A 27790-nucleotide genomic window follows, 5' to 3' on the forward strand; every position below is an offset into this window, starting at 1 on the left:
CATTTTTGGAGGTTTATTTCTCCTTAATTTGCTTTGTTCCAGTGATAGGAAAAGAACCAAGATATTGGTGCTATTGACTGAAGGGCAAGAGAGTCAAATGGACCAGGTAAACTCTCAATAAACTGGACATCAGATATCCAACAGGCTATCAAATAGCATGCACGTAGGCTGAATTTATGTGGAAAACAATTCCTCTTGGCTGCAGAACTGAAATCAATACCTTTTAGACATACCACCAAGATCAGACAAATCTAGATTATATGGCTCAAAGTAGATTAATTTAAATTCTGAAAGAGTTCCTGACCTACAAATACCCTGAACTGTTAAAAGAACACATCTACTTAGCTTTATAGTCTTTCCTTTAGTTTTATTTATGTCTGCCATAATCAGGCATCTAGTTTTGCAACATATACTTCCGAGGTCTCCTGTAAAAAGAAATAGTGTACAATTCCAACTGACATGATTTAATGACCAATAATTTGAATAACAGCTAATGCTTCTCTAAACCACAGCTCTATCCTGAGGAAGTATTGCAAAGTGCTTATGCTGCAACTTAATTACCAAAGCCAAGAATCAGTAAAGTACCAACTATCATAGCAAGGGAACCCAGCCAATTTCAGAGGAATTGGAACAAGGGCACTTAACAGCAACCACATCTTCCACGGGAAACATCATCTGGAATTCAGTCCCTTCCTAAGAACAAGCAGCTATAGCTTTTAGTCAGAAAAAAACAATATAAACTGCTTTTTTTGGAAAAGAGCAATAACCATCCACCATAGATAATAATGGCTGAAAAGCTACCCATTCCCATACTAAACACAATGAGATCATATTTGTGAGTCAAAGAAGGACTGGAATTTTAAAATACTGAACAGCAAGTTAAGCAAGATTTATTGATTGTATGTTCCTTCCAAATCTGAGCTCATTTATTTATTTATTTATTTATTTTTGAATTTCTATACCGCCCTACTCCCGAAGGACTCAGGGCGGTGCACAGCCATGAAATAAAACACATAAATATACAAAATTTAAAATAGAATAAAATGGATTAAATAAATTTGGCTGAATTAATACCCATAATTTAAAAATACCCATATTTTAAAATCCATTAAAATTTAGAATTTACACTTAAAAGGGAGAAGATTTAGGCGAGGCCAGCTTGATAAAATAAAAGCGTCTTCAACTCGCGGCGGAAGGTGCGCAGATCCGGAATCCTCCGTATCTCTGGGGGGAGCTCATTCCAGATCGTCGGTGCCCCCACAGAGAAGGCTCTCCCCCTAGGGGCCGACAGCCGACATTGTTTGGCCGACGGCACCTGGAGGAGCCCCTCTCTGTGGGAGCGTACTGGTCGGTGGGAGGCTGATGATGGTAGTAGGCGGTCCCGTAAGTAACCAGGTCCCAAGCCATGGAGCGCTTTAAAGGTGGTAACCAGAACCTTGAAGCGCACCCGGAAGACCACCGGGAGCCAGTGCAGCTCGCGCAGGAGAGGTGTTACATGGGAGCTCCATGTTGCTCCCATAACCACCCGCGCGGCCGCACTCTGCGCCAGTTGGAGCCTCCGGGTACACCTCAAGGGGAGCCCCATGTAGAGAGCATTACAATAGTCCAGACGAGAGGTGACGAGGGCATGAGTGACTGTGTGTAACGAGTCCCGATCCAGAAAGGGACGCAACTGGCGAATCAGGCGAACCTGATGAAAAATCCTCCCGGTCACGGCCGTCAAGTGCTCTTCTAAAGACAGCCGTGAGTCCAGGAGGACGCCCAAGTTACGAGCCCTTTCCGTGGGGGCCAATGATTCGCCCCCAATAGCCAGCGATGGCACCAGCTGACTATATCGGGACGTCGGAAACCACAGCCACTCGGTCTTGGATGGGTTGAACCTGAGCCCGTTTCTCCCCATCCAGATCCGTACGGCCTCCAGGCACTGGGACATCACTTCAAGGGCATCGTTGGGGTGGTCCGGGGTGGAGATGTACAGCTGGGTGTCATCAGCGTACAGATGGTACTTCACCCCGAAACCACGGATGATCTCGCCCAGCGGCTTTACATAAATGTTGAACAGAAGGGGCGAGAGAACCGATCCCTGCGGCACCCCACATATAAGGGGCTTCGGGGTCGATCTCTGCCCCCCTGTCAACACAGACTGCGACCGGTCAGAGAGAAAGGAGGAGAACCACCGTAAAACGGTGCCTCCCACCCCCAACCCTTCCAGCCGGTGCAGCATGATACCATGGTCGATGGTATCAAAAGCCGCTGAGAGGTCTAACAGGACCAGGACAGAGGAACAACCCCTGTCCCGAGCCCTCCAGAGATCATCAACCAACGCGACCAATGCCGTTTCCGTGCTGTACCCAGGCCTGAAGCCCGACTGGAACGGATCTAGATACGACGCTTCATCCAGGTACTGGGGTAGCTGTCGCGCAACCACACTCTCAACAACCTTCGCAACGAAGCAAAGGTTGGAGACTGGACGATAATTAGCCAATACTGCCGGGTCCAGGGAAGGCTTCTTGAGGAAAGGCCTTACCACCGCCTCTTTCAAGGCGGCGGGAAAGACACCCTCACCCAACGAAGCATTTATAATCCCCTGGAGCCAGCCTCGCGTCACCTCCCAGGAAGCCAGCACTAACCAGGAGGGACACGGGTCCAACAAACATGTGGTCGCGTTCAATCTACCCAGAATCCTGTCCACGTCATCTGGGGTCACAGGATCAAACTCATCCCAGATAACAGTCTCAAGACCTGTCTCCGTCACCCTCGCTGGATCTATCCCGTCGGAGTCCAGACCTGCCCGAATCTGAGTGATTTTGTCATACAGATACTGAACAAAATCCTCGGCTCTTCCCTCCAAGGGGTCCTCCCGCGCTTCCTGGTGGAGCAGGGAGCGGGTCACCCTAAACAGGGTGGCCGGGCGATTATCTGATGACGCAATAAGAGCAGTAAAATGAGTACATTTTGCTGCTTTTATCGCCACTAGGTAACTCCTAATATGAGATCTTACCAGTGTTCGGTGCTCATGACCACAAAACACTCTCTACATATGCTAAATTATTTTTCAGGCACTATCCCAAACATGTAAGGGCTACAATTAGGGTCAAGTCTCCAATCACATAAAATCATATGGGCATTAAAGCATATGTCACTTGGGAGTTGGGCAGCATAGAAATGCGACAAAATAAATAAATAAATAAATAAATAAATAAATAAATAAATAAATAAATAAATAAATAAATAAATAAATAAATAAATAAATAAATAAATAAATAAATAAATAAATAAATAAATAAATAAATAAATAAATAAATAAATAAATAAATAAATAAATAAATAAATAAATAAATAAATAAATAAATAAATAAATAAATAAATAAATAAATAAATAAATAAATAAATAAATAAATAAATAAATAAATAAATAAATAAATAAATAAATAAATAAATAAATAAATAAATAAATAAATAAATAAATAAATGGACAAACAGTGCTTCTACCCAGGGTGGAAGGCAATTGGTATGCTTGCCTCCATCCTGTGTTTTGAGGACAGTTCATTCAGGAGACCACATGAACAGGATTTTTATTTAGTGATAATAAGTAAAAGCCAAAAAATATTAACCTCCAAAGAAGAAAACATCTTTAAAGAAAATCATTTTCTTTGGGAGATACTGGGAGATTGGGAGTACTAATTGATCAATGAAATTACTGTATAATAAAAGAAAGTAAAACAAAATATAAAAAACATTTTAAATTTAATTCCTTTGAAATAGTAAGATTCATGCCCAAGTAAATATTTGTAAAATCAATCTGTTTTTCCAAGATTACAGTATTAGGAACTTAGCCTAAGTCTCAATTATAACCAAAAAACTGCTACAGTTCGAAAGCATTACATATGCTTGTATGTAAAGTGACAATTGCTTAATCCTTGGAGTTTTCAATATAGGCAAGAACTCTGCTACATATTTTAACAATTTAGCACATGCAGAAAGTGTTTTTGTCATACACAAACACTGAAGAATAAATAACTAGAATCCTAAAAATCTTTTCTTGCAGTAATTGCCATAAATTTCAAAAGATTTCCTTTAAGTATACATGCTGAACTAAACATTTAATTTCCTTTGATTAAAGGACTTCACTCTCTTTTTCAACTATGTTAATGTGTGTGCATGTCTGTGTCTATTCTATTTTGGGGGGGATGGGGAGTCTGGAAATGAAAATCTTATATAAACCTTCAGTTCAGTGTAATTCTTAAAAGAACAATGTGAAACACAGTACACAGAACATCAATATAAAAATACAGTGAATCAATATTCATGGAAGTCACATACAGTGATGGTACTTACCATTGGGAAAAGCTAGAACACTGATGATTAGAAAGAAAAATATCACACAGAGGATGCCTTTCCAAATGTTATCTTCAGGGGTTGAATCATCTCTTTAAAAAAAAAAAAAGGCAAAGTAAAACATACAATTAAAGCACTGTTATTCATTTAAATTATTTTCAAGCTCAGTAACTTGTTTTGCCTTTTTGTACAAAAGCTAATTCATACTATCAATATATAAGTATTTTCCTAGTTCCTCAAAATTTACCTCTATAAAAATTCTCAATCATCCAGTTCACAGTTGTCCTACAGGTCAAAAAGCAACTGGCCTTCTTTTATTTATTTATTTTGTCGCATTTCTATGCCGCCCAACTCCCAAGGGACTTAAGGATTAAGTCCTTAAGGGAGTTAAGGATTACACTGGAACTTGGGAACTACTAAGATTGAGTTTGGAGAATAGTTTAATAGAGGTATATTTCCCAACCTTGTTTCTTTGGAAGCTCAGTTCAGACATTTAAACTCATTCCTGTTAAATCCCTTTTGTTTTTCCTACAAAAGTTCAAGTGAAAAGGCAAACCAACAAAGTCCAGTTGCCTTTTGAAAAGCACTTTGGGATGACCATACTTGCTACTTAATTAATGTGTAGAGAAGTAAAGAATTGCTGACCAAAATAAAGTTACTGACTGTAGTATCTAATCTGAAAAACAGGGAACCATTTTAGGAACAGTAGTGAGTTTCACTTACTTTGCTACTGGTTTGGAACTGTGAGCGCGCGTGTGAGCTCGCTTTGCTCACGCACGGTGCTTCTGCGCATGCAAAGAACCTTCTGCGCATGCGCAGAGCATCCATGATAATGTCCAAGTGGGTGGGCGGGGCCTCCCACTACCACCGCTACACCCGAACCGGGGAAAACCGGTAGAAACCCACCACTGCTTAGGAACAGCATGATCCGCTAACCTTGTTTAAAAAAAGTTCTTTACATTGCCCTTCTCTTATTTCAGACAAATGAAAACTGAAGTTTTCTACTAAATAAAAAGTTAGGTTTAATATAGATGTCTGTGAGAAAGGATGGATTAGCTTTTTTAATGATTTCATTGTAGATAAAAGGATGCTCTTTCTTTCTGCCTCAATTCTTCTGTTCTTTCTGTACACCGTGTAATTACCGTGTAATTATCAACGATGCAATGACTGCATTCTGGTACCTTGAATCATTGTGCTAGTAGACATGAGTGAAAGCAACAATAATTAATTTAAGTAATTCTATGCCAGAGTATGTGTAAGAACAAGCAACAATATTTAAATGAGGAAAATCCAGTGAAATAATTATGATACACAAGCTAGAATTAAGAGTAGTGTGTCTTTGAGTTGATGCATTATGGTTGAAGCAAATGGAACTTATATTCCTTAAGGCCAATGGCAGAAAAATCCAAAAGCCAGCTCCTGTACACTAGACGAATCTTTCTCTAGACATAAGAGTCTTCATATGTACAATTCTGTACATTTAAAAGTAATTTTTTCTTACATATTGGATTGTATGTATTTACTTATCCAAAAGATTGATCACACTATTGTAAGAATCAGCACTTCCGCACATGGAATTTGACTTTGCATCTTCTGCTAATTATTTTGGGATATTTGTTTGTAATATTATTTAACTGTTCTATTTTGTTTAGTTAGCATTTCTATAGAAATAAAGCAGACCACTGTGATTTAGTTTCTTCCAATTCGCCTATAAAGATTTACCAATGATACATTAAAGGAATTAGCATAAATGACATGCATAGATGATGTGCATTTATGGATATGTACATCATAATGCATTAGTGAAAATTTATGCAAGACTGTAACAATCTACGATACAATCTCTCCGGAGAAGGGCGGCATATAAATCAAATTAAAAAAAAAAACAAAAAAAAAACATGCACATCTGTAAACACACATGCATAATTGTGTAAATTATCAATTAAATACAATTCATGCTAGTATGGAAGGTATTTTTACATAAGAACTTGTAAAATTGTAAGGGCAATGATAATATTCTTAAATTAAAACAATTTTAAGGCAAAGGTTTCCCCTGTCCAGTCATGTTCAACCCTAGAAGGCGGTGTTTATCTCCATTTCCTAGTTGAGGGAGCCAGTGTTGTCCGTCCTTGTGACCAGCATAACTATACAGCTGAGGGCACATGGAACATTGTTACCTTCCCACCAAAGTGGTACCTATTTATCTACTTGCATTTGCATGCTTTGAAACTGCTAGGTTGGCAGGAAAATTAAAATAACAAAGAATAAGTATTAATTCAGCAAGTGCATTGAATTACAAGAGATCTACTTGTGTGCATAATTATAGGAAAACTGACCAGTATGTTTGTTGGATGCTGTCAGCTATCTTGTTCCTTTTTTTCCATCAATAATGAGGTTATCTTTATTTTAGCTGCCTCATACTTTTCCCCTCCAAATGGATTAAGGTTATTGATCAATAGTTGACAGTTATCTCTATAAATTTGCCATCACAACAAGGATATTGCACCAAATGATTACAACTGCAGCAGACAAAACTTTTGGAAGATGAGATTTTCACATTACTGGCAACCAAAATAGGAATAAGAGCTGCTATCAGAAGAACTGTTCCACAACATATGGAAACTGGTGTTGCCAAGATTTTTAAAACAAAAACGTATTTACGAACCCAGGAAAGGCTAATTGTTAACAGAAATTGTTGATAAGAAAAGAGTAGGAAGAAAAATTCCAGACAGCTCTTTCTTTACTATTTTTTTAATCTTACAGTATTATCTGAGCGATATATATTAACCAACTAGGCCTTCACACTCACTCATTTTCTTTTTCATTTCTCTCTTCCAAACTCCCTTTATTATCTCTTCTCATTGATTTTAAAGCTATCAAAAAAGCTATCTTGATAGCTCCACCCTATCTAGTCCACTAGAGAACAGAACTCATTCTTTTTGTTTGACAGTAGAATGAGTCACAAAAATTAAATATGCACATCTTGATTTCCCACAAAAAAAAGCAAAGCATAAGTCTCTGTCTCTCTACTCTGTAGTAAATGGATAGCCAAATATTGTTTGATGTACTGTTCTTGCACCTAAGGAATTTAAGGCCTATAAACATTAACAAAGATGCTACTTACTCAGGATGATGCTTTTAGAGAAAGCACTTCAGTTTTTACTACTGTTGCACCCTTCTTCTCTGATGAAGCTCAAGGCAACTAATAGTGGCCAGTCTCCTCAGCTGGCATTAGCCAGATCTAAAGTGCATCACTTCTGCAAGGCTGAAACACCGCATTTTTTAAAACTTTTTGCTCTCACCTTCCCACTTTTAAAAATTAGGGAAGTTATCTTTATCGGTATTTACCATATTCAAAATTAAAACTGACCCATTTACAAAATATTTATTTAACGAACCATGTAAAAGCAACAATATAAACTCATTAAATATGAATTAATATTTTTTTATGAAAAATACCTGTATTTTTCAACAATTTTTTTAAAAAAAAGACATTATTTTATTTTATTTTTTGCACATTTCTTCAGCAGATGGCAAATAATTTTGATTTTTTTTTTTTTTGCAGAGCCCTGAGAGGGTATTAGGGGTTTTCCCTCAGGGTTCCTGGGACCACACGTTAGGAAACCCTGCATTAAAGCATATATTCGGAAAGCTGCAACCCCCCTAACGTTACAGGACGATGTTCCCCGCAGCAGCGGACCGGTGCAGAGCCCTTGCACTCATGCGGTCTCTTCTCCAGCATCCAAGCCGGGCTGGGGGGAAAAAACACACACCCTGCCACACAACTGTGACGGTTTAGGGTCGCCCATCCTGTGCCGAAAAGACCAGCAGATGGGTCTCTGCGGCGGCTCGCCCTCGCAACGACAGCCGGGCTGCCACCGCGCCCTGCCCCTGCCTGAACGGTGCCGCCGATACCTGGTGAAGGCGAAGGCCATGAGGCTGAGGATGGTGAAGCTGAGCAGGGTGATGGTGTGGGGCCGGTAGAAGAACTCCAGGGTGATGTCCTCCACTTGCTGCTCGTTGATCATGCGGAAGTGCAGCCGGTAGTTCACATCGTCCTTGCTCAAAGTGCGACTCCCCACATACGACGCCATGGTAGCAGCGCCTTCCTTCCCTCCTTCCCTCCTTCCTTCCTCCTCGGCGGCGATAGCAGGGCCGCTCCCGGGCCTCTCCCAACCCTCGCGGCTCAGAAGCAGAAGGAGGCGCGCCAGCGGGCAGCGAGGAGGACGTAGCCGGGATGGGAGAAGGGGCGGCGCGTCGCTTTAGACGTAGCCGGCAGCTGCCGCCGCTGCCGCCACGAGGAAGAGCCGTTCGGGGCCTCGCCTCCTCCTGCTCTTTGCGTCAGGAGGAGCGGCTTGCGTGCCGGGGAAGGCGACCCTCGTGAAGGCGAGGAGGGCCTCGCTGCAGCCGGGCAGGCGTTGGATTCCACCCCTCCCCTCCACACACACACACACGCACCCTCCCCCCGCTTCCTTCAGGCGCAGCTCCGAGCTGCGGGTCCAGCGGGTCTTCGAAGGACAAAAAAAAACCTCCCGGGGGATCGAGAGCTGCAGCTTTCCCTGGTGCAGCCGGGTGAGTTGGTCGCTTCTGGTTGGGTCCTTCCTCGGAAGTAAGCGAGAGCCCCGGTTTTCTTCTGTGCTTATGCCTTATTTTGCCACCAGGCTTGAAATTTTCATAACCATCGTAATCATAAATTTTATTTGTCAAGCATCTATAAGATAACAGGTAAAAGTATAAACATAATTTGAATACATGAAAAGAGTTAAGAGTAAAAAGGAATATTAGGACAGGGACGGTAGGCACGCTGGTGCACTGATGCACGCCCCTTACAGACCTCTTAGGAATGGGGTGAGGTCAACAGTAGACAGTCTAAGGTTAAAGTTTTGGGGGTTTGGGGAAGAAGTTTTGGGATTAGACAATTTAGAACTACGCCGCCTTCGGTCTGACCTGAGCATAGTACACAAAATTATCTGCTACAATGTCCTACCTGTCAATGACTACTTCAGCTTCAACCACAACAATACACGAGCACACAATAGATACAAATTTAAGGTAAACCGCTCTAAACTCGATTGCAGAAAATACGACTTCAGCAACAGAGTGGTCAATGCCTGGAATGCACTACCTGACTCTGTGGTTTCTTCCCCAAACCTTGTTTTATTTAAATTGGACTTTTTTTTATTTAAATTGGATTTTTTTATTTTTATAAAATTAATTTTAATAAAATGCTTTTGGAGTAACTATCTAAAGATAGTTTTCTATTTAAGATATATTAATAATTTAGTTTATTCAGCATGAAATTGAGTGTAGTTATATACCGTGAGGCTGTATATTCTGCAATATTGGGATTGTCGGTGAGTCAACAGCAGGTCAGAGGACGAGCTGCTGCGGGACCGAGATGACAGTTGCTCTTCAAAAATTATGATTTAAATTTGACTTGAATTAAATCAAATCCACCTTGCTTGATTGGTTGATTGACTGAGCATATGACTCTGAGTAGCATACAAAATTAAAACAAAAGCTAAACAATCAATTCTACTATTAAAACCAATGAAAAACAGTTAAAAAGCTATAGTAAGAGGGGAAAAACAAAGAGTGCAGTCTAAATTTACACCAGTTTTTGACAGGCTCCACAGTTCCATGGGATCTCTATCTCCATGGCAAAATCAGGTTTTGAGAGCTTTCAAGGTTTCCTACCTTTAACACAATAACAGTTAAGAAGCGCAGGAAATCAGAAATCCAGGCAGTTCAAATGAATATAGGTTTATTGTATGTTAATGCTCGATACAAGAACCTGAACTACTAAAAGCAAATTTGTGGTAGATAAGAGTCAAAGGAATTTAAAGTGGGCTGAACTTAGATCGCTTGTGGACATGAAGGGATCAGAACTGATTACATGTTTGATCCCTCCCTCGAGCTCAGCCTGGTCATCTCCTACATTGACACTGCAAACCAGCATTACAAATCCTTATTCTGTCTAACAAATAAATGTAAATGTTCCTTTGGTCTTTTCTTACAGATCTTAATCAGTAAGATGCCTTTGTGGAGTAGACAGTTATCCAGATGCTGCTCTTTGTTAAATACATACAATATTATAAAGAGTGCAGAGCTGAGAAAGCAATCAGTAAAAATGTGGACATGTTTTCTTGAACCATCAGAGTTGCAGTGCTTTTGTCCTTATGGATATTATTGCCACATGCTGTTAAAGAACTTTAGAACTTTGCATCTGGAGAATCACAGGCAGTTCTGCAGCTCAAGTACTGAACCCCATCAGACTTCACTTTCTTTGATTGACAAGCCGAAACCTGAGATAGTACCTACTTTAAATACCGAAGAATTGCTTCAAGGTAAGTAACAAATTACATTTATATGATGTTGAACATGATATATCGCAGCATTACGTCTAAAATTTTTCAATTTTATTTCCTCTGCCTTCTCTATTAAAAAATCATTTAGAATTTATTATTTGCTATAGTATTTAAATCACACTTTTTAACTGAGCCTAAAAAAATTATTTGGTAGAGTTGAGGGTGAATCTTATACAGGTAGTTCCCAGTTAATAACAGTAATTGAGACCGGAAAAGTAAGTCATCACATGAGACATTACTTAGCAATAGCATTGCCCCTTGCCATTGTTAACCGAATCCCACCAACTGTTAGGTAAAGACCTACTCTGATCCAAGCTACTCCTGGATTGGTCCTTCTCAGCTCTGAACCTCAGCAAGGTAAGGGACTAACTCCAATGTATCATACCCCTTACCTCCTTTCGTATCTCTGCCCTAAACAGTCATGCATTGTCATCCTCAAAGATTCCATATATTGTTTTTTTTAAACAAGTTTTATTGGTTCCCCCCCGCACATTTACCCACATCTTTTTTAAACAGAGCATTGGCCATATCTTATGTGCAAAAAAAAAAAAAAAAAAAAAGATTCCATATATTGTTATTGTTTTTGGGTTTCTTGTTTTTAAAAAATAATAGTTTTCAATAGACTATTTAAAAGGCAGAATCTCCCTTCCCCTATATTTTGAAAACAAATACTGTAATGAATTTGAAGGAATAATAATCAATTTAATTTAGAATAATAAAAGAATTCTTATTAGGGTTATTTATTGGTAGCTAAGATAGTTCAGCTCTGTTCACCATATAAAATTCTATATTCACCATATAGAATACCATGTTTGGTATTCTATCACTTCCTTAATTTCAGTTGTTTTTTTCACTTTCATAAATTTAAGATTTGGACGACGACTTGCCTATATCTCCCTTGGAGAAAATTTCAGAAGACGAGTCTCTTCAAATCAAAGCTGCACCACCACCTCCATTAGAATCTTTCTCACTTAGAGATTATGTTGACCATTCAGAAACATTGCGCAAATTGGTGCTTCTCGGTAAGTATAGCTCCACTTGCTAGACGTGATATGCTGGAACTTTGTGATAACCATTCTTACTATATAACAACCAGTTGTGTTTGTGGAATATATTTCTATCATAAAATGGTAGGTGGAAGGTATATTCTATTGCAGAAATACAATTCAGGGCAGAAACCACTTTCTTTTGCACAGTTTTTTTGTGATAGAAGGGTTCTTAAATACAAAAAATTCATGAAGAATTTGGAAAACAACTTCTTTAGAACTATTATTTATCTACATGTACCTCAGGATGTATACAGTATTACTTATTACCTTTACAATCAATATCATATTAACATTTCTGTATCTGTATCATATTAAATTATTTGGTGCCAGTAATCAATATTCTTCCGAGACCTTTAAAGAATGGAGCTGATCTGTTGATTTTACCAGAATGATAGGAATCAATGAGCCTTAAGCTCTTTCTACCACAATCCTTCATGATTTAGAGTTGCTATCTATGTTTACTCAATCACATTAAAAATGACTATAAATGAAAGACTGCAGTGGAACTCAAAATTGTTAAACATCAGGGGTAGATTCAGACATGATCAGACTTAAAATAATCCTGTTGCTGTCAATGTGACTTAAGATAGTAAATTTGTACCTTAAAGCTGATTGATTTCGGTGGGGTTGTTCCAAGTACAATATTTATATCTAAAGTAGAACACATAGCTTTTTTTGTTTGCATGTACAAAATTGGGCACACAACAGGACAAATATTTTATTTTCACTGAACGGCTATATAATCGGTTTTTGAATTTCCTGCAGGAGTCAACTTGTCCATGTTGGAAAAACATCCAAATGCAGGCCAGCTTCTTGTAAAACTCGATTTTGAAACTGATATAAAAAAAATCCTTCTATTTCTTAATGATATTGGTTTGGAAGATACACAATTTGGGGCATTTCTCACTAAAAATCCTTATATTCTCAACGAAGAAGTGGAAGATCTAAAAACAAGGTAAGGACATCTGGGCATTCCAACTCCCTCTTCCTCTAAACCTCAAATATTTAAACCTGCATTGGGTTGGAAGTCCTTGGATTTCTTGTTTGCTCCAGTGACACCACTTTAAAATGGTAGGTTCGGTATGTAACAGGATCAAAGACGTTCTAAACAGCACTGCTAGCATGAAGAATAAAAGCTGATGGGAAAGGGAAGAATACATGAATTCTTAAGTCTGTATTGGACAGTAGATGATTCAGAGTATAGTCTTTTGGGTTGGTAGATTACTAAGCTTGCTATTTTCCAAATGGATTTTGTGTAACTGGCCGAAGTTTTTCCAGTCACAAATTGAACATACCGATAATCCTCATTTAGCAACTGCCTCATTTAGCAATCATTCACAGCTGCAGTGGTGATGAAAAAGTAATTTTGTGACCAACCCTCGCATTTACAACCTTCACAGGTCTGGAAAGCAAAGGAAAGCTGAACACAAACACAATCATGGTTTCACTTAGCAACCAATTCACTTAACAACCAAGTCGCCAGTCCCAATTGTGGTTGCTCAATAAGGGCTATTTATAATTTCAACTGAATGGCTTAAACAAGTACAGCAGCTACTATTTAGAAAGAATGCCAAATTCTGTTCATTATTACACACGATTCTTTCCCAAATAGAGTCCCAATAAAATGCATGCATTGAATTTTCATGGAGGTTTTCCTGAAGTTGGAAAAAAGAGGTTTTTGTTTATTTTCAGTAAAATTTGTAATGCATTCTGAATTGTAGGGACAGAATTTGATTGTTGAGACTTGACTAAATACAGACATGTGTTTTTCATTATGGGGCAAAATTAAAATTCCTTGTCAGTAGATAGAAATGAAAAAATAGAGGGTTGATTAGAGATTCAATTCATTTTACTTGCCATTTTCTTAAAGGCTTATTATTAATCACATATTCTGGTTGAAGGGAAAATCTAGCCTTTTATCAACATAGGAAATATTTCAGCAGTTACATCTTGAGTATAATATTAAAATAGCATGAAAAGAGATTTATATACAATAACATTATTGAAGTTGCTAAAAGTTATATTTATGATCAACTAAGGAATTCTGTATACCTCATGCAGTCATTTTGGATAACCTGCTCAAGGGAAATGATTACCTCTAACAGCAGATGTGAAAAATATTTTTTAAAAAACATGGAGTCTGAAGTAGGAGTGCCATAACAGCCCATTAAAGATGGATAATTCTTAATAGGGCTGCAATGCTGGTTGGCATTAGTGGCAGAGAAATTGAAACACTTTCTAGAAGCTTAACTTCACACTACAATCTTTATGCATCTTATTAATGGAAGAAGTAAAAATGACCTGGATTTTAAATCGATTCAAGTGCAAGATCAGTATCTCTTAAGTTTCCAGAAGGCTTTATATAGCAGTGTTTTAAAAAGGCACCCATGGTAGAAAAATTTACAGTCACCTCAGATGCTGCTGAATTATGACTGTAAGCCCTAAATCACTTGCTAGTGTGCAAAGAATCCATAATTAAAAACCTAATTTCCTGGATTTCTCAGCATTACAAGGGAATGTTAATATCAAAGGAAACATTGTTTTTTTCCCCTTGTAGCACACAAAAGAAAAGAAAGATTAAGCGTCACTGCAATTGCTAAAAACATGGTTTCTGTTATATCTGAATGGAATCAGATTGTGAATACTATTAAAGTAGGTTCTGGTGAAATGGTAGATTCAGAAATGGGATAAAAGTTAAGTAATTATAAGACTCTTTTAACATAACGTTAGTTTAAAAAAATGGGAGAATGGAAGGAAATGAAATGAAATAAAATAAATAACAATTCTCTTATATAATCTTCTTTCTCCCAATCTTCCAAATTTTGATGAGCATGAAAAGCCTGTAGATTATTTCTGTGTAATATTTGAAGAATACGCTACATACATTTGGGGGAGGTTAATTAAAACAAAAAGACAAGAACATTACAGTTGGTTCTTTATGGGTCAGTTGGCAATGCCAAGAACATGTTAATTTTGGGATCCTTTTCAAGTTAATTCATTTCACTGTCTCTTTTGTAACTACAACATTACAGTGGAAATGTTTATCCAAGTCTGTTAGGCCAGTTTACCCTCAGTGCTTTCTGAGATTCACAATTGACCTTCTGTCCAGAAAGCCTGCCTCCCCCACAAACAGGTTTTCATGAACTGAATAGTATTAAGGCTTCTATTTTAAGAAATAGGCTAGAGGAACAATGAATGTCCAAGATGAATTCCCAGCACTTTTTCCATGGTTATGTCTTTTGGGCAGAGAAAGAATGTAAATCTTTAGACCCACTGTTTGATAACCTTTCTTGATTTAGTTAACCATGCCATTTAAGTTCATTAAGAGCTTTTCCTTAAAATCAAAATGTATTTGCATTCAGTTGCAAAAATATATTTTTGCATGCTTGTTTTAGTATAAGCCATATGGGATACTAAGATCACATTGCAAAACTCAGCTAGTATTGACAGAACTTTTATTTAAATGCAGCTGGAAATTGTTAACTAATTCTTTTTTACATTATGGTTTTATTCTCATTAATTGAGAATTGTGGTATTTTCTGCTCTGCTTGTTAATATTATTGAAATATCTGCTACTTTGATAGATAGGTCATTTGGATAAATGGTTGCCACTTTGCTTTCTTTCATTATAAATGAATGTATTTTTCCCTATTTTCCAGGGTCGACTATCTAATATCAAAAAAATTTCCCAAAGAAGCAGTTACACAAATGGTCTTAAGAGCTCCATGTTTACTCCATCTTTCTGTGGAAAATCTGGATGATAGATTGGGTTTCTTCCAAAATGTACTTGGACTAAATCCAAGAAAGGTACTTTTTGCTTTTCTTTACAGACCACTTTAGATTGAAATGAGCACTGTGTAGCATTCCATTTGTTTGGAATTCAGCAACAACTAGAGAGATATTGATAATTTCTATTTTGATTACAGTATATATTTGAAAATATAATTGAAAAAAATCATCAAAAATCATAAACAGATAGTAAGAATCTTTTTCATTACATGAATTTAAAACTTCCTATTAGATAGACATTTATCTAGATGGCAGAGAATAGCCATTGTACCCAGTTTTCTGAAAAAGAATGTAAATGGTATAATATTGTCATAGGCTAGCCAAAAAAATCCATTGCCATGAAAGTTGAAGTAATTGAGTCATGATGTTCAACATATGTGTATAAATTGTTGAACCTGAAATCCTGTTAAGATTTTACCTATGTTATAAAATACATTCCTATATTATTCCCATTCTGGGTTGCATATCTGGCAGATTTTTCCTCACATAACCATAACATCCAAATAAGAAAATCTGTGCCTATAATACCATAGCTGAGGCACAATAGCTTCCCATGAATATGGCTGCCACTCTAAACACAAGCATGAGCAAAAATAGAAGATATATCACTGCTTGCTTTTAAAATTACATGTGTGTGGAAACTGCCTATATATTAAAGTAAATTGTCTTCCAATGTGATTTTACTATACTATGCGTTCATATTTTTTTTCAACTAGAATCATGTTGCCTATATATAAATACAATATATTCTGCCAATGAAATACAAATGTTTATCTTAACCTAAATATATATTATTTAATATATATTTATTTGTTTTTGAATGTAGACTAGAAATCTGGTAACCCGTCTTCCAAGATTGCTGACTGGCAAACTTGAACCAATCGAAGAAAATCTTGCAGTAAGTCTCCTTCTTTTAGCAATTATTGTAAAATCATTATTTCAACTCATAAAAGTTGTTAAGAATCATGCAGGATAGCAACTGGACCAATTTTCACAGGTTCCAGTTCTGCTTCTTACTTAAGATATAACAGGAAAAATACCCTAGTATATGTAATGTGTTTTGCACAAGCCCTATGACTTTGAAACTAATGTTTTAAGTTCTTTATAAATACAGAAATATGGAAAGCTAGTGTGAGGTAGTGCTTTGTATAATAAGTTGTGCCTTGTTGCTCACAAACCACAGATAGAGGGGGCTGTATGTTTAATGAGGGGTGTGAACATCATTATGGGTTAGGACAGGTTTATATGAAATAGGCTAAAATTTTTACTTTTTTTAACATGACATTGTATTATGTGTAAACTCCAGCAGTATTATACCTTATACAGTATTCAAGTGCAATCAATGAATGTTAGAAAATTTTTGAATGCTCAATAACAATAATTAACATTGTGTGTCTGTTGAAAGCTGGGACTTTATTTTCTGTTTCAGTATTCTAAAGATACTGAGAATACAAATCACACAAGGATTTTGGAAAGATATTATAACTTGTTTTATTTTGGCCAATCCACAGAACTGTGTTGAACATGTAATATTTTTTAAAAATGAAAAAAAAATGCTTCATTTTCCCCCTGAAAATATTGTCCAGTATCATCTGTTTCTCTGACTTCTTTCAAATTTCAAAATTGCTCTCTTTTTCAGGTGTATGAGGAAGAACTTGGATTTAGTAAGAATGAAATCCGCCATATTGCACACACAGTCCCTAAAAACCTAAGTATAGGCAAAAAGAAGTTAACACAGGTTTTTGATTATGTGCATAATGTAATGGGCATTTCCCACAAACTTATGGTACATTTTCCTCAGGTAAGAATCTTGAAATGTATGTAATTACTAGTCATTGGAGCACAAAATGTAAAAACTAGCTTAAGGGGAACTCATGCAGATTGTATATCAACATAATAGATTTAATAGATTTATATGGCCACCATCTCATATATGTTTCTCTGGGTAGCTAACAATCAAAAACAATAAAAACAGTAAAAAGACAATAACATAAAATAGCATAGCAGCCAAAACCACTCAGTTAGCATAACCACTACCAAGAAACAGGCTCACCCAATTCTCAAGATGCAAAGATATTGATTAATGTATTTTTAAAAATAAATGAAATTGTCTTGCACATGTCACTAATTTTAATGACCTGTTGTTTAATGCCATATTGAACCAAAGACAAATTCCTTGTGTGTCCAATCACACTTGGCCAATAAAGAATTCTTTTTTATTCTATTTGCTCAGAACTGTATGCCACTGATTTCAGTATGACTTGTTCCCAAATAAGATACATTTCATTTTTTTTTCTATTTTAGATTTTTAATGCAAAGTTATTACGAATCAAAGAAAGACATCTATTTCTTAAGTTCCTGGGAAGGGCCCAATATGATCCGGAGCAACCAAGCTACATCTCCTTGGAAAAACTGATAGCCATGCCAGATGATGTGTTTTGTGCTGAAGTTGCTAAAGCAGAAGTAACAGACTTTGAAAATTTTTTGAAAACGCTGTAAAGAGGAACTTTAAAAAAATAAAATAAACACATTTGGTAGTAGGCCTTCTAACTGCAAATGTTGACAAAACTTTGTCAATAAGTAAAATGACTTCTAAATATGCAAACAAATTTAGAAATAAGATACAACTTATATCCAAGTGTGCTGATAAATGTTAAATAAGAAAACCAAACATCATAAACCAAATATAAGGATGTTTGAGCATTTATAGTCATGAGTGCAGCCACTAGTGTTTCCCACCAGTGACCTAGATGTAATGTTTACCTAACAATATCTGGTTTTAGATTTATTCCATAGTGAATAAATCAATATTATTACATAAAATAGAGAAGTCTGGTAGCATCTTTTCAGAATAACATAAATGTGAGATACAGCTCACTTCATCAGTTGCAGCAGTTACTAGACTAATGCAAGATTTAAACTGGGAAGAGGTGGAGGAAGGAAAAGTTGTTATGCAAGTGCAGGTTACATTCAAGACAAATTAAAATTTCCCTATTAAATATTCTGTGTATATTTAATGATAATTAAATATACTATAATTAAACGCATAATAATTATAAATCACCTCAAAGCAAAAGTCTTTGTTTTTCATCCATTTTAAAGGCTGTATTCATCTCAGGTCTATTTATGTTTTGCATAACTGCATTCTACAATTGCATAATTTTGTGGCATATTAAAGCCCTACCGCAGAAACTTTTTTAAGGGGAAAAAAGGCTTACTTGATGATTGAGAGTTCTTCATTGCAGTGAATATAAGTGAGATATTCTCCTTAACATTTAAGCATTTAACAAATGAAAATTAAATGTATGTAGAGATAAGAGTATGTCACCAAAAACGACATGGTGTGTCACCTGTGGCACGCATCTCATAGGTCTATCATCAACGGTCTAGAGACAATGGATTTCTTTATGCACTTTCATCTCACTCTCAACTCTTGCATTGCATGGAATTGTAGTGATTTACTGAACTTGGTTTTTATGCAAGTGAATTTTGTATCTACAGCTCTATTCTAGGTCATATTTGATATGATTTTAGGATCACAACGGAACCAGTGGAGAATAAAGCTGCATGTCCAATGTAGAAATTATAACTGCAGCTGGATTGCTTCCTAGGATATCCATGGTGTACAAAGTCACCATCTGTATTTTAAATGGAAAAGCAGAACTTTCAAGACTTTTTTCCTTAATTCTTATACCCCCTACTTCTTCCCAATTGAGTAGTCAAATTTCCTGAAGTTCTCAGCATTATTATTAGTCTGAGAGGAGCCAAGCAAATGTATTTTCTGAAGCTGATGTACATCTTTTTTTGCTGGTGGATAAATGACAGTAAACGTTAAGTGTCTTGTGGCAATGGTCTTGCTGCTTCCTTTTGCTGTGTGATTGGATTGGTTCCCTAAAGAAGCGTGGATGCAAAATGGAGAAATGATTTCCATATTTAAGAAATCAAGTACAACTAGAGAACTTGGGTTGTTATTGTGTGAGCTACACCATGGTTCTGCGCCTTACAGGCAATCTGATTTGACTTGTAATTCCAAAATACATTTTCTCATTAAACTATTCTAATAAATAGTAATCCAAATGATTGTGGAGGTTAACTCAGAAGAAAATGGAAAGATAATATTTGGATACGGTACTTTCTAAAATATAACATGATGTTATAATTTAGTTTATTTGTATACCACCCAGAATCCCTCTGTGAGGGAGATGGGCAGTTTCTATATTTGATAAGTAAATAAATAAAAATTTTATGAACAGTTGTGGATTTTTTTGGTTTTTCATATTGCTATTGATACTGATTCATAGTACAAAGAGGCACAAAGGAATGTGTTTTGTTCAGTTTGTTCATTTATTCTGTGGGAATTCAGTACTTTGCCAGCATTCAACCTGATTATAATCTGGATCATTTGTAACCACTCTTACTTGGTACTTATTCTCTGATTGTGGGATATTTTATTCATGTATTAGATTTTTATCCCACCTTTAATCACTTTATAAAAAACTCTCTACATACAGTATATGCATGGGTATATAATACAACAGCGAGGATCTAAAAGCAGAAAGCAACTTGAATTTGATCTCAAATGATATTCAAGATATAGCGTGAGATGTATATATTGCTGAATTAATTTGAAACATCTGCTCTTGATAAAAATATAAATCTAGAATGACAAAAGCTGGCTCCTGGAGAATTAAGTCCTGCCTTGCAAAACATTCTTCATGGTTGCTTTGGAGTTAGATTTCAGACAGTTGACTTGCTGAAATATTCAGCCTTTTATCAGTTTTCATAGTCTTCACAGCATGGCAGAATCTTTTCCAGCTTTCACAACCTGAGATTGAACGGAGATTCATCAAAAGATAACACTGGAAATTTTCTCAATGTTTAAACATCCTCAAGAGCTGTAATGCATATCGCTCTGTTGACAAAATATTTAAAGGCTTTTTTTGCTGTGTGCCAGGAAAAATAATATATCGCACAAAGGAATAATCTTGGCTTTCATTTTAGAGCTGTTCGAAGCTACTCTCTTAAACCATTCTTAGGAGAGACCTCCATTACTCCATCTGCCAAATTTAATAGACACAAATTTTTAAAAGTCGTCTTGACTACTCATTTCCCACTGTCGGCAGCAGCCTTGTTCACTGTCCATTGTCAGGAAACAACGAAGTGCAATTCCTTTTGCAACACAACTTACTAATTAAAAAAAAAACACCACCCGTATTTCTTGTATAAAAGGACATTTGCCCTTCAAGCTTCGATTGTACGCGGCAGGGGAAAAAAACACATCGCTGAGGACCGTCTCCCACCGTTAACATTTGAACCAGGCAGAATAACGTGCCGTGGACGCCATCAGCGTCACGTGACCATGCGGCGGTGGGTGGGGGCCTGTGAGCACGTGGTTTAAAGACGCCGCTCCTTTTTCCCGAGAGGCATTGCGGTTTTTGTAGAGGTGAAAATGGCCGGCAGGGCACCCGGTACGTAAGTAAAAAAATGGGATCGTTTTAATCCGGGCAGTTTAAACCGTCGAAGAAGGCGGCGTATTTGAGGTTGTGTCGTTTTTTGTGACCCAGACGAGCCTGGTTTAATCGGTAGAGATGGTAAGAGGACGTAGACGCGATAAGGGGCTTTAGGATAAGGGTTATAGGAAGGTTCTCGACCACTCAGGGGTGTGTGTGTGTGTAGAGCATTGCTTTTGTACGTGGCTGCTTTGAAGAAAAAAAACCCTTTGAATTTAGCTGTGCTTTGAACTCTGGAAGGAGAGTATATAGGAAAGGACAGGCACGCTGCCTCCCCCTGTCCTCAGTCGGAGTTCTCCAACCTTGACAACTTGAAGACTTGTGGACTTCAACTCCCAGAATTCCTCACCCAGCTTTGCTTTTTTGCTTTGCTGGCTGAGGAATTCTGGGAGTTGAAGTCCATACATCTTCAAGTTGCCATGGTTGGAGACCCCAGCTCCAGATGTTAGTATCTGTCCCCGGATTAGGGGAGGCCGCTGTATATTGGTTATTTTTCTTGGTTTTTTTATTTATTTATGCCTAATTGTTTTTGACAGTCGTTTATATTTATTTTTTTTGAACTGTTTATTTTGTTTCTACGCAGCCCAGAGTCAACTTTATGAGATGGAGGGATTATGGGCTGTATAAATTTGCTTAAATAGACAATTTCGCCAGCCGGTTCTAGTCGTTGATGGAGAAGTTTGTTCTTTTATGTCTCCTTTCTCCTGCCAGCTTCTAAATAAGGTTGTTGGTTTTACTGCAAGGGCCTATGTACCAGTAGGTTCTGACTCCAAAAGATTCTTCTGTCAAGCAATTTTTTTAAAAAAGGTTTTGATGAAAAAAAAATAATTTTGGGGCTTTGTTGGGATTATCCTCCTCTTCTGAAACACTTGGATGTGAAAAGGAACTCTAAAAAGATCTTTAGGACAGCAACTAATAGCACATATTTCTGCCCTGTCCTTTTTGACTTTCAAGTCTTTGTCTTCTCCTCTGGTCAGAATATATGCCGGTATTGCTAGTCATCTATAAAGTTTTTAGTGGTTTCTGAAGGCTATATGGCTGCTTAGATGCGGGGTAGTTTGAAAAAAATATAGACTACCCTGTATCCTATCCTAGAGGAAGAGGCACAGGTTAGAAATATATGATTTGTTTCAGTTCTCTTGAACGTGATATTGGTGTTAGTAGCCACAGGAGTTTTCTTAGTAGGGGAAGAAGTAGATAACTCATCAATTTTATCAGTATGTAATCAAAGGGGCTTTTTTCCCATCACTGTTTCATATCTGTTTCCTATATTTGAGAATACAAAAATGCTGCAAGATTTATTTGGTTCCCAAAGTTTTCCCCTTTTCTAATTCCAACTTTATCCTGTACAGTTTTAAAATAAATATTCTGCAGTATTGCCAGTGTGGTTAGTGTTTTGTATAGGCACAAAAATATAATACCTAAGTTATATGGGGAATTATATAAAGGAAGTCTGATAAGAGAATATGCATTATTCTATGTACTTGTATACATTAGTTAGGGTATATATGTACTTCAAAATAAGTATTCAGTACTTTTATTTAGTTCAGAATCAAGCATGTGTACTTCACAGTTTTTAGAAGTGTTGATCTTAGCTCATTGTAAATCTGGACGATTCACACATTTTAATTTCAGCATAAAGAAGGAAGTAGAAGAACAATATTTAGATTGGAATACAGTAAAAGCATTACAGGAGGTGTTACTAGGGGTTTTTTTTATACTGCAGTAAGTGGAGTATTTATGGTACTTCTCATATTATTCTTGCAGTTGTATTATTTTAAGGTTTCTAAATTATCACTACACATCCTTAATGCACTCCAATCCTTTGAATTATTAGTCTTCAGCTGTAATCACTAATACATTTGAAATTATATGGCACAAAGTGGAAGAAAATATTTTCATCTATAAAATGTGTTAACTAGCAGTTGTCTGATGAAGCCAACAGTTTTATTCTTCTGAATACAGTTAAAACTATGCATACATTAAAGGTAATGGTCATAAATGTAACAAAGTTTATTAATAGTATTCTGTCTGAATTTGTATATTGAAAAGTCTTTTTTACTTACACCCAATTTGCATACAATTTGTATCCAAATTCTTCTTTCTCAGAAATATTGTACTCTTTGATTTACTGTTGAATTTTTCTGGGCTGGCAATCCTATTTTCTAGGATTGAAAGTGTTGCAGCCCTATAACTGCATTTTACTGTATTTGTAGTTCTGACAGTGTTGGGGTCTGGATAGGGAACAGGTACCATCTTAAGTTAACTGATTCCTACTTCTAGTTTCAGCTGGCAGTCGTCTGTTTGAGGGATTTCGCAAATGGTATTACAATGCACAAGGATTCAACAAATACGGTGGGCATTTTAATATTTTTAAACTATAAATTTTATTTGCTAATGTGTTACTGGTGTATAAGTTCTTTATTGAATTGAAACAGAATATTTTCAATTAGATCAACATGTACACCATAAAAATACAGAAAATTGCCATTCATTGTATTAGCCACAAAATAGATGATAAAAATTAAAATATGTTACTCTGAATTATTTAGTTTTATTTTGTGACTAAAAAAAAGCAAATACTATAGTTATAATTTACATGTTAGTCAGTTTGGCCACATTGTCAATTGTTTGTGTATATTTGGCTAATGTAAAATAGCAAATTGCTCCAGCTATATGGGCATTAACTTATATTTTTTCATTATGGCATCAATTTGGATAGGTTGTAAGGCTGCCGACTTCCAAGCAATCAGATAAAAATGTGTTACTGCCAACTATAGCTATAGGCATCACTGAAGATAAACAGTATGATAAACTGTCTACTTGTGCATGTTTATCCAGAAATTAATTCTGTTACAATTAAAGGTTAAGATGCCTGTGCTCACACAATAACTAAAGTCATCAGTAACAAGATAAATGATTGTCTATTCCTTGCTGCAGTTATTTATTTATTTAGCGTATGGCTGGTCACACACAGTATTAAAACAGTTCATTTTTACAGGTTAAAAACAATTAAAACAATAAAAAAGCAGTAAGAAAACCTACAAGGAAAACAGAAATAACATTTCAAAGTTTAATGTCGAGTTTGGAGATCCAGTCAGTAGCTGCCGTTGTTATGCAGAGGAAGTCCCTAGAATCTCCTGGATACCTTCTGTTAGGGCATTCCCTCACTATGTGCTGGATAGTCTGTCGAGGGGCCCCGCAATCACATTGTGCTGAAGGTGTCTTTCCCCATTTATACAGGGAGTCAACACACACCCCATGAGTTGTTCTAATTCTATTATATGTCACCCATATGTGTCGGGGTAGGCTAAATCCTGGAGGTATACTACTAGGACTGACTTGCTGCAGTAATGGTATCCTCTTCTTCATGAATTTACGTACTTTGCAACTGCCTATGCAGAAATTGATTCAGGCTATTGACATTTCTCATAATTTCTGCTAGATCAAAGATTAATGCACAGTATAGATTTATACACATCTTTTCAGAATAAGTCCCATTAGGGTCAGTAAGATAGACTACCCTATAAGTATATTCAAAATCATTGCTTTGCTTTTTATTCAACTCATTGAAAAGATAAGAGTGGCACATTAAAAACAGCTAGTGAAGTATTAATATATTTTTAATTTTAGTAGTTTTGTTTTAATGTTATTCCAAGAGGAGTGGTTCAAAAACTCCAGGTAAGGGGCTTTTGGATGGTGGTGCCATGCAACCATCATGAAAACATTTTAAAAAGTATTTTGGTTATGCTGGAGTTGGAGGTAGAATGCTGGAGTGACTCATCTATGATCCATTGTCCAGACATTTTTAACAAAACTACAAAAATTAATTTCTTGATATTCTATCCAGCAGTTTTGCACAGTGAGTTGCCAAACTCAAGCTTCAAGACATTAGTATGCTTTAAATGCTAAATACTTTTTTGCATCTAATTTATTGACTGGTATTTTAGCTAATGTGAGAAATATTTTTCTATTGCAGGATTAAGGCGTGATGATGTACTAAATGAAACTGATGTTGTCAAAGAAGCAATAAAGAGACTTCCGGAAGATGTATATTATGAGAGAATATTTCGCATCAAGAGAGCAGTCCAGTTGAGTCTGACACATGATATCCTTCCTAAAGATCAGTGGACAAAATATGAAGAGGTATGAATTTTTGCATGCATATTAATAAAAGGAATCCATTGTATGGGGAAGATTGGTTCAAAGCAGGCAGGAATATTGGTGTCCTTATAGAAATTAAATGTTTAAGATATTTAAAACCTTCATTTTATAGTAAAAAAAAATCCTCCCCCAAAAATTTATGCTAATCTGAAAAGAATGAATGTGTGTGAGAGATTATAAATAAGTACATCTAATTTAATAATTATCCAATGCAGTGCATGAGACCCTAGTACAGTGTTTCTCAATCTTGGCAACTTTAAGTTGTATGGACCATCTCCCATGCTGTCTAGGCTATTCTGGAAAATGAAGTCCACATATCTTAAAATTGCCAAGGTTGAGAAACACTGCTGTAGTACATGAGGTCTCTCCATTCTACTTACTGGTTAACGTTCCTCATTTCTAAGAAGTTTCATCCCTCTTAGGGAAGACTTTGAAGTAAAGGCCTTCTTTACTCTCAATAGTCATGGCTGTACCTAGCTGTTTTGAATTCTGCCAGTAATCAATAAATCAAGATCAAGACAAGCTATGGTGTAATGCAGTGTGTGAAGCCAGTCACAGAATGGTTTGGCCCCAGAAATATGTTGGGGGGAAAAGGTTCCACCATTAGCATCATCAGAAGCTGACAGTTTCAATAAGCTCGCCTGGTGTAGAATTAACTTAGATATTACATATAGAATAACACTGTCCTGCTTAAAACAAGTGAACTGCAGAATGCTGATATAAAGCTGGGTGGATAAAAGCAAAATTTGTTCACTTTGCTTTTCATTTTGTGAACTAAACAATCTTGTTCTCAGATGTAGGAACAAAAGATCTACTTTATATCTTGGAGCTGCTGGAGATGAAAAGCAAAGCTGGCTTTAAACAGCATCCCCTATACCAAAAATCTAGTGATGAGATCTTTCGCCCACCTTAGCTGTGTAACAGAAAGTGACATAGGATACCAATATAATGCAATCCAACCTTCAATACATATTCTCTCAGATTAGAGAAAGATAGTATGCCCTGTGCATAGATCTGCAGGTCAGTAAATAAAGTACAAGAGGAGAACCATGAAAAAGAGTCTTTTGCTAGCTGATAAGTGCTTAGTGAAATATCTACCATAAATTTAATAGATTTAATATTTTATGATACCCTAAAAGACAAATAGATGTATTGCATATCCTCTATTAAGTCATCCTAGTCGTGCATTAATTTGGAAGATTTTAAAGGATAAAGTACAAAGGTAAAGTATTTAGACTTTTCTTTGGGAACTAATTTGACAAGCAATTTGAAAAAGTCATTTTTTCATATATGACAACTACAGCAAAACTATTATAACCACAAAAGTGGAAAGGTTTGGCACTTCAATGATTTGATTAGAGATAAACCAGTATCTAACATTTATCGTTGTTTGGAAACTCCTTATAGACTTTTTGCATGAAATTTAAAAAGTGCACTTATGACTTGTGATTTTATGATTTAAAAAAATTGGATAATAGAAAAAAGTGAGGATTTTTTTCTAATCCTAGAGTAAGAGCTTTGTAAATGTATTTATATGTGCTACAAAGGAAATTAGAATCAGAAGCTTCTATTTTTTTTCTTTCTGCATTTTTCCTTTTTTCTTTCTTTACTGCTTCTGCTATTCATTAGCTTGTATTATTTTTTATGTGTTTTCTAAAACTTTAATAAAAATATCTTCTGTCTTAATTTTTTAGGATAAGCCTTATCTTTGGCCACATGTGGTGGAAGTCATGCGTGAAAAACGTGAAAAAAAAGAATTCAGAGATAAATAATTTTCCGTCATTTATTTAAGCAAATATTTTCTTTAGAATGTAATTTGTTTGGGCAGAGATTTTGAATATTTCGAATGCTGAGCAAGAATTCATTGGTTAGTAATACTTGGTCATCCAGTTCAAATAAACTTTACCAAATCTTTTTGGAATCCTGTTTCCTAAGGTGCAAAGAACTGCTTACAACCTTTTCAGCCACATTAAATGTTAACATGATGATCTGCAATCTTCATTCCAGTTGTTTGAGTAATTCTTTTTGTCATAATACAGATGTTTCCTGCAGTTGGGAGAATAGATAAGCAACTATCCCTTTCAGTTTGTTTCTGCTATTCAACTCTTTTTAAAAAAAGAGGTATTTGTGTGTATACTGACTGTAGATATTTAGCTCCTGGAGATGGAAATAGAGTCATAAAAATTATGTCAGGGATGCAAAATCAGGATCACATACTTTTCCATCGTATCATCCCAGAAAGATGGAATGTTCTATTGATATGTTTTTGAAATCTGTAGTTCCTGCCAAATTTTAAATCCAATCATATCACATAATCTGAATTAGTCATTTGATGAATTTACTAAATAGTTGAATGTAACTTCAGTCTTGACAGATCACTTAAACATACCATCTTGGGTTAATTTTGAGGAAAGATCCCATTAAACTCATTCCATGTTGGGATTGAAAAAATTCAAAATTTGTTTATTAAAGTTGAAACTTGTACTGTATAAAAGATTGGTCTCTCGCAGTATGTTATTGTTTGCATTGGGGTAAACTCTAAACATGAATGAAAATATTTGTTTTCTGTTCA

At 36.3% G+C, this 27790-nt stretch overlaps 3 protein-coding genes across 4 annotated transcripts in view; 2 read left to right on the forward strand and 1 right to left on the reverse strand.

The window, feature by feature from the left end:
• The window catches only part of PTDSS1 (phosphatidylserine synthase 1), a 33267-nt gene extending 24729 nt beyond the window's left edge, over nucleotides 1–8538 (reverse strand). For both annotated transcript variants that reach the window (XM_070940444.1, XM_070940443.1), the window contains exons 1-2: nucleotides 8254–8538; nucleotides 4339–4430 (exon numbers count right to left, since the gene is read on the reverse strand). In XM_070940444.1, coding sequence (XP_070796545.1) covers nucleotides 4339–4430; nucleotides 8254–8432 — 271 coding nt within the window. In that variant the 5' untranslated portion in view covers nucleotides 8433–8538. The remainder of the gene's footprint in view (nucleotides 1–4338; nucleotides 4431–8253) is intronic.
• A 325-nt stretch (nucleotides 8539–8863) lies between these two features.
• On the forward strand, nucleotides 8864–19760 carry MTERF3 (mitochondrial transcription termination factor 3). The gene is made up of 8 exons (XM_070942107.1): nucleotides 8864–8910; nucleotides 10358–10685; nucleotides 11576–11728; nucleotides 12521–12710; nucleotides 15415–15562; nucleotides 16371–16442; nucleotides 17184–17345; nucleotides 17849–19760. The coding sequence occupies exons 2-8, from the start codon at nucleotides 10373–10375 to the stop codon at nucleotides 18041–18043; spliced, it is 1233 nt and encodes a 410-aa protein (XP_070798208.1). The 5' UTR covers nucleotides 8864–8910; nucleotides 10358–10372; the 3' UTR covers nucleotides 18044–19760.
• A 1175-nt stretch (nucleotides 19761–20935) lies between these two features.
• UQCRB (ubiquinol-cytochrome c reductase binding protein) lies at nucleotides 20936–27132 on the forward strand. The gene is made up of 4 exons (XM_070940445.1): nucleotides 20936–21012; nucleotides 23338–23409; nucleotides 25034–25200; nucleotides 26913–27132. Exons 1-4 carry the CDS (start codon nucleotides 20994–20996, stop codon nucleotides 26988–26990), a joined length of 336 nt encoding a protein of 111 aa, XP_070796546.1. The 5' UTR covers nucleotides 20936–20993; the 3' UTR covers nucleotides 26991–27132.
• Nucleotides 27133–27790: the final 658 nt, after the last annotated feature.

This window comes from Pituophis catenifer, unplaced genomic scaffold, assembly GCF_029215685.1.
Source record: "Pituophis catenifer annectens isolate HBS135680 unplaced genomic scaffold, rPitCat1.0.hap2 SCAF_3, whole genome shotgun sequence".
NCBI classification, from domain to species: domain Eukaryota; kingdom Metazoa; phylum Chordata; class Lepidosauria; order Squamata; family Colubridae; genus Pituophis; species Pituophis catenifer.